The sequence below is a fragment of the Lutra lutra genome, chromosome 8, assembly GCF_902655055.1.
Source record: "Lutra lutra chromosome 8, mLutLut1.2, whole genome shotgun sequence".
Lineage (NCBI taxonomy): Eukaryota > Metazoa > Chordata > Mammalia > Carnivora > Mustelidae > Lutra > Lutra lutra.
The window spans coordinates 115,617,741-115,629,757 of record NC_062285.1 but is presented as its reverse complement, the minus strand read 5'-3'; the positions used below and the strand labels follow the sequence as shown (position 1 = coordinate 115,629,757).

The 12,017-nt window shown below is 36.7% G+C and overlaps 1 protein-coding gene across 2 annotated transcripts in view; it reads left to right on the top strand.

Annotated features, from left to right (window-relative positions):
* DCN (decorin) overlaps positions 1-11,471 on the top strand; it is a 42,538-nt gene extending 31,067 nt beyond the window's left edge. For both annotated transcript variants that reach the window (XM_047741668.1, XM_047741669.1), the window contains exons 6-8: positions 2,509-2,602; positions 6,361-6,499; positions 11,081-11,471. In XM_047741668.1, the coding sequence (XP_047597624.1) occupies positions 2,509-2,602; positions 6,361-6,499; positions 11,081-11,275 (428 nt within the window). In that variant the 3' untranslated portion in view covers positions 11,276-11,471. The remainder of the gene's footprint in view (positions 1-2,508; positions 2,603-6,360; positions 6,500-11,080) is intronic.
* Positions 11,472-12,017: the final 546 nt, after the last annotated feature.

Genomic DNA, 12,017 nt, shown 5'->3' with positions numbered 1-12,017 from the left:
ATATTACTACAGTGGCAAATGATTCTGGTATTCTTGATAAATTTGCCACTCTCTATCCTATTGTAGTTTTCTTCCACTGTCAAACTTCCTCCTAGTTATCACTTCCCTTTTGGGAAACTGATGCTGTAGAAGGGAAGACACTTAGAAAGTAGGTAGGGTTTGGGACACGATGATGATTGTTGTTCTAGAGACAGTACATTTTTAAAAACATCTTTTCATGGTGATAGGGAAGAAAAGATGTGTATTCAATTGCTTTGTTTTATATATTCATTCATTAATTACATGTAGGAATATTTTAAAAACCCACATTTATTTATTCTAAGGAGATTTGAGAGGTTGAAATCCCTTATTCCAAGAGTGACTGTGGTCTCCTGGTATTTAGTCATAAGAATGACTCAATTGTGATTTTGCTACTAGACCCCAAGACCAGGTTCTTGAGCCTCCATGTCATGAAAATGAACACCAGACTCAAGAGAAAGAATGCTGGTGGAGTTTATAGAGTTAGCATACCTGCAAGGGAGCCAACTGGAAAGAGGAAGGGGTATTGTGCAAAGAATAGAAAAGCCACTTTTCCAGAGGGCGGGAAGGGAGTAGGGAAGCATTCTTCAATCCCACGGTCATTAACTTGTGGTCATTACTTCTCAGTGGACACAAGACAATCACAGGATGTCTTTCTCCAAGGTTGACATTCTTTTAGGGGCCCTGGAAAATAATAATACTTGTACAAGTAGGCTTTAAATTGTTGCTTCTAATTTTGCCCAGACACCCATTACTCCTAACAACTATTATCTCATTTGTTCATTTTCCCAGAAGGAGGTATTTGTCTCTAAGCCTATGGAAACTTTTAACCTTGGCCTCAGACCAGTGCTTCCAGGAGTTAAGTCCCTCTTGGTTTTCCTACACTGTCTCCATTTCATTCCCTTCAGTTAAAAGCATGCTATTTGAACTCTCTTTGACCATCTGAGATCATATTACTTCCCTACGTGGCAGCTAGATAACCTCCAAAATTTGTAACTTGGAGTCTCCGTTTCTTCATCAGTGGAAGGGAGGTTCGCAAAAAATAATTTGTAAACTGAAAAAGTTAAATGAGCTAAGCTAGAAAAAGTGCCAGTATCCGTGTTTGCTATATGACAGACTTTCTGTGAGTAGCTTAGCATTTCCCACACAAAACATCATGCTGTAGAGAAACTAACAATAAGTTCAAATCAAATACGGACTAAACTTTTACATGAAAGAGATGGTATGGACAGAATTCAGGGGTGGGCCATGAAAATTTTCTTACCAAACATAACCTATAGTTTCCCAACTTTGTTCCTTATGGACAGATAACCAACACTCTCTGCTAAGCAGATGTTAGTTTGACATATAACTGATTTGCTCTTTTCTTTGTAGTTGTGGCTATTCTTGTAAGTGGAACAATATGCTCTTTAAAAAGCCATATAAAAGCATCGTATATCCTCAGATGGCAGGAGGAAATGAAAATAAAATATTTAAACTTTTATATTAATATTACTAAATGTTTAGAAATCATAGCCTTTCGAGAAGTACTACCCAGAGGTTTCACGGATACTTTAGATCTAAAATTATTTCCCCAGGTGTTCTACATATGGCCGATCACTTGATTCTAGGCCTCTGCATTCCTCTTGTGTAAAGAAACAGTCTTGATTTAAAAGGCCCAAGTCAGCTTTAGCTCTTTCTACACATCCACGTTGTAGAGGCATTCGAGTTTTGTTTCATTTGTTTGTTTTTTAATGTGGAAAAGCCCATTAAGACTAAGGCCAATGCCGTTTATGAAGTGTTAGTTTTTTTTTTTTTTTTAAGATTTTATTTATTTATTTATTTGACAGAAAGAAAGAGATCACAAGTAGGCAGATAGACAGGCACAGAGAGGGGGAAGTGGGCTCCCTGCTGAGCAGAAAGCCCAATGCAGGGCTCGATTCCAGGACCCTGGGATTATGACCTGAGCCGAAGGCAGAGGCTTTAACCCACTGAGCCACCCAGGCGCCCCATGAAGTGTTCGTTATTAATGACACCCATTACTGAAATACTTCATTATATTTGTATATAGGTTTAACTTACACATAATTTCTCTATTACAGTTCAAATACTTATCTCATTTTACCTTTGTGGTCTTTTATCAGTGACAGTATTAGCTTAGTAACAAAGGTGGAGGAAATTAATGAGATTCAGGATTTGACTTCAGTTCTACGACAGTATCCTAACAGTTACTAGGACAAAAATCTACTACGTGATAAAGATAGTCCACGTTTCTGTTAAAATCAATCTACGAGAAAAGTAAAACTTGCTTGTCCTACTTCCCAAAGCATCTATTATTATGAAAGAGATGAAGAAAAAGATAGAAAGCAAAACTGATGGAAAAGATGAAAAGCAAATCCTTTGAAGCTCTGTGTCTTTCAGCAAGTTGGTTGCCTACTGCTTGTTAAGTCCGTCTACATCCTGTAATTACGTTTCTCTGCTAATTTAACATTCTGTATTTCTCTATTCCAGGTCTTCCTCCTTCCCTTACTGAATTACATCTGGAAGGCAACAAAATCACCAAAGTTGATGCATCCAGCCTGAAAGGACTGAATAATCTGGCTAAGTAATATTCTTTCATGACTTTTTTTTTTTTTTTTTTTTAAGATTTTATTTATTTATTTGACAGAGAGAGATCACAAGTAGACGGAGAGGAAGGCAGAGAGAGAGAGAGAGGGAAGCAGGCTTCTTGCTGAACAGAGAGCCCGATGTGGGACTCGATCCCAGGACCCCGAGATCATGACCTGAGCCGAAGGCAGCGGCTCAACCCACTGAGCCACCCAGGCGCCCCTTTCATGACCTTTTATCAGTAGAATGGCCAGATGTATTAGTGCCTGCATGTTCCAAATTAGAAACACAATGGGCGGTTGGTTACTCTTTTTGTTGTTGGTCCTAACAAACTCAGACCTTAGGAGGCCCAATTGCTTCTTTAAAAAACAATGAAATAGCATACTTACCATAACCATGAAGATTATCTACCATATTGTTTTTAGATTAAGACATATCTTATGTACCTGGTAACTGATTAAGTCAGTATGTTCCTTCAATATGTTCTAACTTAGTTGCATTAAACAGAAGGTCAAGTAAATTATAACAGTGTTCAGAATTTGAAAATGCCTTAAAATGAAAGTTACCAGATCATGGACATACTGGGCATCCCACCCTATGGTATTGGAATAATTATGATGGGATTCTCTCACTTCTGTTCTTTGAAGAGTTTAAAATGTCTCTGGACATCTAGCGTAGTTTAACAAAAGAAGTTATTATTTTTTTAACAAAAAATCAACTTTTTTTTTCCCCTGATAGGTAATAATTCGTTCCTTTTCTGCTTTCTAGTCTAACTTTAACCTTTCTACATTAACAATCTGGTTAAGTAATAAAAAAAGGGAATGCTTGCTAACTATTTGCTTTATCTTCAAGAAGCACTGGGCTCTTGAATGGTATTACAGAATGTTCTTACAAAGGAGCACGGTGTCATGCCAAATTGACTCACTCCTCTTTTATCTTAAAAATTTTATGGTAGATAAATAAATATAAAGTATATCATTTATCCTTGAGAATTGGCTAAGACCAGATGATGTATAATACATCTTTTCTCATTTCTGTGGAGATTTCCAGTGAGCCAGTGGATGGTAAGGGCTAAAGGTGAGCCTGTACCTGTGACTCTAGCTGTCCTTTCTTACCCTCCTGTCTCCAGTGATAAGAAATAATTTATCTAGGGATGCCTGGGTGACTTAGTGGATTAAAGTCTCTGCCTTCGGCTCAGGTGGTGATCCCAGGGTCCTGGGATTGAGCCCCGCATTGGGATCTCTGCTTAGCCAGGAGCCTGCTTCCCTTCCTCTCTGCCTGCCCCTTTGCCTACTTGTAATCTCTGTCTGACAAATAAATAAATAAATAAATAATCTAAAAAAAAAAGGAATCATTTATCTAAAGATACTTGAATTACAGTCTCTAATACAGCAAATATATTTTGAAAGAGTATTAGGCATCACTGACCTTTCTTTGTGATTCGGTCCCTCTAACTGCAGAACAATGTAGGAAGACAAGTTGCATTGCCTATTTTATAGAATGATCTTTAGGATGGCCAGTGGTAGTTGCAGTAGTAATAGTAGAGATGAACAATAATCTAATTCCAAATATGGTAAATCATTAATAATATCTGTACCTTTTTAGAAGAAGAATTCATTTTGTAATGAAAGTGGTATGGAGATTTTTTAAAAATTCCATTCATTAAGTGGAACAGACTGACTCAAGTGGCCAAGAAAACTTTTCTGACTTGAATTTATCAAACAAATTTCCTTTTGAAATCAAGCCTTGAAAAATCTGTCTATGAAACCATCACATCCTCATGTTGTTTATTCTTCACTAATGTTGGAACATGAAAGGTATTTTGGTGTTGAGCATCAAAACTGTGAAAAGAAGGAAAAAGCAGCCACCCCTGATCTTGAAACAGTGTTGCAGGGCAAATATTCCAATTAGTTATTAGAAACAAGTGGAAAGAAAATAGTATACACTTCTCTCCAAAAATATGAGATGATTTTCAGGCACACCTCCCTTATGTTATACATGTATACATCTATGATCATCTCCCTAACTTTGACGGAAAGGACAATGATTTTTGAGCTATGAGTCCTCTGCCTTCATAAACCTAGGATAATATTATGAACATAGTAGGTCCTCAAAAACATTTATTGATTGAATATCTAAATAAACCATGAGAAAAATGAAGTTTCTTTGAATCAATTATTAGGATTATCATGTTCTGAAACTGAATTAGCCCCAAATTGGAAATGGGACTTGAAGTGTTGTAAGGAATAGAAGACATGTTTCTATAATAGAAAAGAAAAGACCAGAAACAAGAGATAAATGTCTGAGATTGGGGGAGAAAAGCAAAATGTTCTCAGCCAACAGGTCAAGTCAATAATCCATAACTAAGATAAACCAACTATTTTACTAATGGCCTAAAATCAATATACTGTGATCTCAATTATTTCAAATATCAAGCCATGATTAAAATTGAAAGACTTTGGTCAGATAAACCAAAATCTAAATCCCAAAAGGGCTCAAAGATCAAAAGAAGCTGAAGGCAAGCAAAAAGCGTCCTACAGATAGTTCCCAAGCCTATTCCACTACATTTGAATGATCCCAGTAGACTCCGCCTCTTTTTTTTTTTTAAGATTTTATTTATTTATTTGACAGAGAGAGATCACAAGATCTCTGCAGAGAGGCAGGCAGAGAGAGAGGGAAGCAGTTTCCCTGCTGAGCAGAGAGCCCGATTTGGGGCTTGATCCCAGGACCAATGAGATCAGGACCTGAGCCGAAGGCAGCAGCTTAACCCACTGAGCCACCCAGGCCTCCCATCTCCCCTTCTTTCTCTTGGAGCTAGATTCTGGCTCTCATTCATTACCTTGTTGTCTCATCCCTGGTATCCCCTCTCTGCCTTTTTGGATTGGCAGCACCCCGGTTTTGACAGAGTCATGCATCCCCAGAATGCCAAATACATTAACCTTATCTCCAAGTCCACCTCTGCCTTTTGAATCCCATTTACTAGGAAGATACCTCACAGCTGCAGAACTTTGACCTTTCATGCATTTAATTTAAAAAATGCAACCCGAAACTTTGAGTGGCATTGTATAAGAAATGTCAGGGGCCAAGAAAGAGACAACTTAGGTCAGAGATCAAGGCCAGTAGCCGGGAATGTCGGCACCAGGCAAATTCTGATATTAACAGGTGGTCATTGATAAAACTCAAACAAATGCAAGATGCTAATTCTGTTAACCTTCCTGGCAGGTGTGTTTATTGATTCATTAGATCCTTCTACCTTTTATTTCCAATGAATAAATTTATATAATAAATATACAGTTATTTGATTTCCATAGTGACCAAGATGATAATAGTAGTCCTTTTAGTTTTCTCTGAAGTGAATTCATTATATTCATTATACAGAGAAATCAATTTGACAGCTCTACATTGATCATAACAAACTCTGTGTTCATACTGTGTATGCCACAAAACAGTCACTTTTCTCTAGGAGTGACACACAAGTCATTAGTCCCTTGAGTTTTTTTAAGAGGGTGACAACAGGAACATTTACTAGGGGATGCCTGTCAGAAGGGTTTCAAAGAGAGTGACTCCAAGCTGGGAATTTGAGAACAAATGGGCTCTATCCGAGCTCGGGAAGGTTGCAAAAAGCATTCTAGGTAAAGAGAACACTAAGGGTGAAAACAAAGAATGTCCTTTCCCGTTGACTGGATAAATCACACAGCGCCTGTGAGGAGGGCAGTGGTATGTAGTGCGTGCATTCATTTCTGCTTTTCTTCGCAGGTTGGGGCTGAGTTTTAACAGCATTTCTGCCATTGACAATGGCACGCTAGCCAACACTCCTCATCTGAGGGAGCTTCACCTGGACAACAATAAGTTGATCAAAGTACCTGGTGGGCTTGCGGAACATAAGTACATCCAGGTAATACAGTACCACTAAATAGTGTGAGGGGTAACTAGGGAGCAAATCCTCCCTACTGGGATGATGGGGGCAGGAAGGGAAGCTCTGCTTACAAATCTTTTTGCAGGAAGTTATTTTTAATGTTTCCACATAAATATTCATTCTGGTTTCATGAAAAACACAAGTTTTTTTTTTTTAAGATTTTATTTATTATTTATTTGTCAGAGAGACAGAGCACAAGTAGGGGGAGCAGCAGAGAGAGGGAGAAACAGGCTCCCTGCTGAGCAAGGAGCCCAGTGCTTCAGGGTCCATCCAAGACCCTGGGATCGTGACCTGGGCCAAAGGCAGAGGCTTTAACCCACTGAGCCACCAAGGCATCCTGAAAAACATAGGTCTAAATTATTATTTTTTAAAATAAGACTGTTACCTTAAACTAGTTATAGTGATGACTTCCAGAATATAATATTTTTAATGAAGCAGGCAAGATAGTTTGAAGTCATAGATCACTGTAACAGAAACATACTGATTGAAAATGATGGTATAATCTGTGAACCATAGATATGGAATAAAATAGCAGTTATATTTTAGCTTCAACAGATGTCACGTAGGTCAAAGGGAATATTTAGCTGGCAGTGTGACTGAGTTAACTTTATATAGATTATTGAGTTATAGTACATTCATAAGAATGAGAAGATACCATCCAGGGGTCCACTGTGGTAACAGAGCTTTCTAGTCTGTAAATCTATAAATGTATGGCATGTTCATTATTTAAATAATAACAATATTTTCATACATGATAGCATAAGACTTCCATTGTTTCTTTGAGTAACTACAACAAATACGTTATTCAAATTTTTTATTTAAAAAATTAATAAGGGGTTATTCATAAATTTAATGTATTTGTTTTATCTAATTTTTCAGTTTCTTTAAAGGTCATATTTAAATTCTCTCTTTCAGAAATTTACATAGGTACTTAGTTCAGTAATGGCGATTCAGAAATTATATGTTGGAGTGCCTGCGTGGCACAGTCAGTTAGGTGTCAGACTCTTGGTTTTGGCTCAGGTCATGATCTCACCGTTGTGAGATCGAGCCCCACATGAGATCAGTGCTCAGCGTGGAGTCTGCTTAAAATTCTCTCACTCTCCCTCTGCCCTACTCTGCTGTGCTTGCATTCTCTCTCTCTCAAATAAATAAATAAATTTTGTAAAAAAACAAATTATACCTTGACAATGATGTTCTATTATAAATAAATCATTTTTATAAAGTTGCCATTTTGGTAATGTTTCCACTTCTTTGGTTGGGGTTCAAGATAGGTTTATCCCTTGCTTGCTGTCAGTTATGTCAATATGTTACTGATCTCTCTTCTTTTTTTATTCAGTTGTGACAAAAATTCCAAATAAGATTGATACATCATGATTTACATAAGGATTTTGTTGGTGGTGGGCATTTTTTTTGTGGGGGGGCAGTTGTTTTGTTTTCATTTTTATATCCTAGAATAATCAGTTTTACCTTCTTGATTGCTGTTTTTCAAATGTTAGTCTGGTTGTATTACTGAGTTCATAAAATAAGTTTAATGAGTTAATTTAGAACATTTATGGGATAGGCTTGGCTCAGATGGGTTAGAATGAATGGAAAATAAAATATCAATGTAACGGTAAGTATTTCATAAAGACTTTGTTTAAATGCACAGATTTATCTATATTAAATACATGTATTGGGGCGCCTGGGTGGCTCAGTGGGTTAAAGCCTCTGCTTTCGGCTCAGGTCATGATCCCAGGGTCCTGGGATCGAGCCCCGCATCGGGCTCTCTGCTTGGCAGGGAGCCTGCTTCCTCCTCTCTCTCTGCCTGCCTCTCTGCCTACTTGTGATCTCTGTCTGTCAAATGAAATGAATAAAATCTTTAAAAAAAAGATACATGTATTGTGTTTCTTAGTGTGGGTCACAGAGAAAAAAATTATAAGACATGGTATTGCTATTGAAATCTTTGTTGAATATCAGCAAATCTCATGAGGATTCACACAGGGACTCACTCTTGGTTCTTCTTCTCTATTGGCTATCCATGCATCAATTTCACCTCCCTTCTTATAGGCTTCTAGGGATTTCACCTAATTTACTGTTTTTTTTGTAAATATATAATTCAGTTATTTTTAGCAAAATTATATCATTCTTCAACCATCTCTAAAATCCGGTTCTTTTTTGTTTTATTTTATTTATTTGAGAGAGAGAAAGAGGGAGCATGAGCAGGGGATGGGCAGAGGGAGAAGCAGGCTCCCCTCTGAGCAGGGAGCCTGACGTTGGACTTGACCCCTGCCCTGAGATCCTTACCTGAGCTGAAGGCAAACATTTAAGGGACTGAGCCACCCAGGCACCCCCACCACAATCCAGTTCTAACACTTCTATTACCCCCCAAATATTCCTCTTACTTTTTCTAGTCAATTTTCAATCTCATCTTCTGCCACAGGTAGACACTCAAACTGTTACATTTCAGCATGATGTTAACTACAGATATTTGTAGATGCTCTTAATCAAGTTGAGAAAGTTCTCTTTTATTCTTAAGCTTATTGAAAATTTTTATCATGGATGTGTATTTAAATGCTTTTTGTGTGTCTGTTGAGCTTATCATGTGGTTTTGCCTTTTATTCCTTTAATATAGTATATTAAGTTAGTTAATTTCCAGCTAAATGAGTTTTACATCCTTGAATAAATCATGCTCCATCTTGGTCATGGTGTATAGATTTTTTTTTAATGTTATGAGATACAGTTTCCTGATATTTTGTTAAAGTTCTTTGTCTATGTTTATATGAAATATTTGATTGTAGGCTGTATGTGTATGTGTGTGATGATTTTTGTCTGGCTTTAATATTAGAAAATACTGACTTCATAAAATGAATTGGGAATAGAGTTTTCTTTTTTACACAGACTGATACTTGCTTTATGTCTTGATATTTTTTTCTCTTGCCTTCAATATTAGTCATAAACTCTAACCAAATGTGTTTCCCCTTTCTTGCTAATTATTGCTAGTAATTAGAGAATGGCAAATGAAAAGAAATTTTCAGTTTGAGAATTATTAAAAAAATACTTGGACGTAATGTTTGGCTTAATATCCCTCGCTTCTGTTTTTATGTGATATCTATTGTTCTCCTTCCAAACTCTTTCTTAAACAAGACACTTTTCCCCTGCATATAAGTGAGTGTTCTGGTAAATGCAACAATATTTTAAGTTAATTATTATGAGGGAACACCTCATAGGTTTTACAAGGTACTTTAGAAATTTTCTCTTTCTATATTTTAGCTTTGGTTGTATAAGTCACTTCTTGCTCTTCAAAATTCACATGTACATGATAGAAGTAAAAACCCATTTCTAAAGTCCTTTTCATAAGTCTGATACTTAATTTCCCCGAGGAAAATCTATGAACGTGTTACCATTATCTTAAACATAATCATAAAATGCATTTCAGAAAAAATCCTACTGAACAGTAGAATTATATTCATAAGGTAGAATTTGTAACACATAGTGCATTTTCATTTAAACTTTCTAGGTCTGTTCATCCCAAATGCTGATACTCAGTGTTTCTTAGGGTTTGTGATTATTTTGATTTTAATGCTGCCTGTACACTATTTCTTCACTGTATATTACTTCCTCATTTTGTATAATTTTGTTAAAATGTGCATCATTTTATTTTTGCCCCAAAAGTGCAATATTCCATGGAGACACAGCTTGTGAGATAGCATGAAATTACTCATGTATTCATTCAACATAAATTACTGAACACCTACTCAGTCCTAGTAGACCCTGAAGATACGTCATGAACAAAACAGAACAAGTTTCTTTCCTCATGGAGCTTTTATTCTAGAGGAGGATTCAGACAAAACACACAAATATATAATAAGCTATATAGTGATAATTACTATGAGGATCTAAAAAAGTGAATTAGGGCAGGAGAGTGCAGCCCTGGATAGTCAGGAATGAGGTCTTTGGTAAGAAAAAGTTACATGAATCACATGAGGGAGTAAGCTATGGAGACATCCTGGAGAAGGTCAGTCCACGTGGAGGAAACAACGTGTGCCATCCAAAAGAAGGACTGTGATTTTCGTAATAGAGGAAAAACAAGTAGGGCAGAGTGGTTAGATTGAATAGCGAGGGGAGATGAGGTCAGAGCAGAAGGATGTCAGATCCTGTTAGGTTTGTGAGCCAATGTGAGAACTTTGGCCTTTATTCTGCATGAGACAGGAAGGCACTGGAGTGTTGAGGGGAAGAATATATAACTTGGCTTACTTTTTGAAATAATTGCTCTATGAACTAAGGAAGGAAGATTGATTTTAGGGCAGAAGAGGAAGCAGGAATGATGACTTCAATCATCCTGGAGGAGATAATGGCAGTTTTGGACAATGTTGTAGGAGTCAATAAGGGGAGAGGACTGGGTCACATGTACGTTTTGAAGATTAAACTAGTAGTATTTGTTGATGGTTGGGTGGGGAGTGTAAGAGAAAGGATGGGTCAAGGATAAAAAATAAAGAATAAAGGGAAAAGAATAAAGTATTTACATGAATGGCCCCATCTACTTAGAGGAAAATAATCACTCTCCATTATTTCATTTTGCAGGTTGTCTACCTTCATAACAACAATATCTCTGCAGTTGGGTCTAACGACTTCTGCCCACCTGGATACAACACCAAAAAGGCCTCTTATTCAGGTGTGAGCCTTTTCAGCAACCCAGTCCAGTACTGGGAGATCCAGCCATCCACCTTCCGATGTGTCTATGTGCGTTCTGCCATCCAGCTTGGAAATTATAAATAATTCCCAAGAAAGCCCTCATTTTTATAACCTGGCAGAAATCCCATTAATATCATTGCTCAAAAAAGAAAAAAAAAAGAAAGCTAGATACTGGAAACTTAACTGCAATGTGGATCTTTTTCCCACATGATTTATAATACATAAAGCTGAATATGCAGTTGAAATAATTGCCTACAATAAAAAAATATTTTGCCTGCCATTTTCAGAATTCTTTTTTGAAGCTTTCTGTTGATGTTAACTGAGCTATTGCAGATACTCTTATTCCCTTAAACATAAAATTTGGAGTAAATATATATATATATGTCAACAATTTAGTAAAGCTTTTCGTATTTAATTCTTAGAAGGATTCAAATAAAAAAGTGTCCATCTTCAGTAGCTCATAGGGTGTTAGACCCTTTGACATAAAGTCAAACTTCAAGTTCTGTCTAGCTCTGTGTTAATCCTCGTTATTATTGGTAAAGCCTCATTTGAATATGTAAATTCAATAAGGCTATGTAAAAATTTTGCTTATGTCATCATTTTGAAAAAAATAAATTTACAAATACATTCAAAATTACCATTGTATAAAAGTGTAATTGTAAATCTTCCCTAAACCCCATTTTCTGAAGAGAGCAGACATTGTGTTCTAGACAAATATAGCACATCTCTTCAAGTTCTCAGATATTTCTTTTACTCCTGTTTTTTGACATTCGTGTATTATAACTTACATTATCTATGATCAGTGCTAAGCTGATAAAGCCCAAAG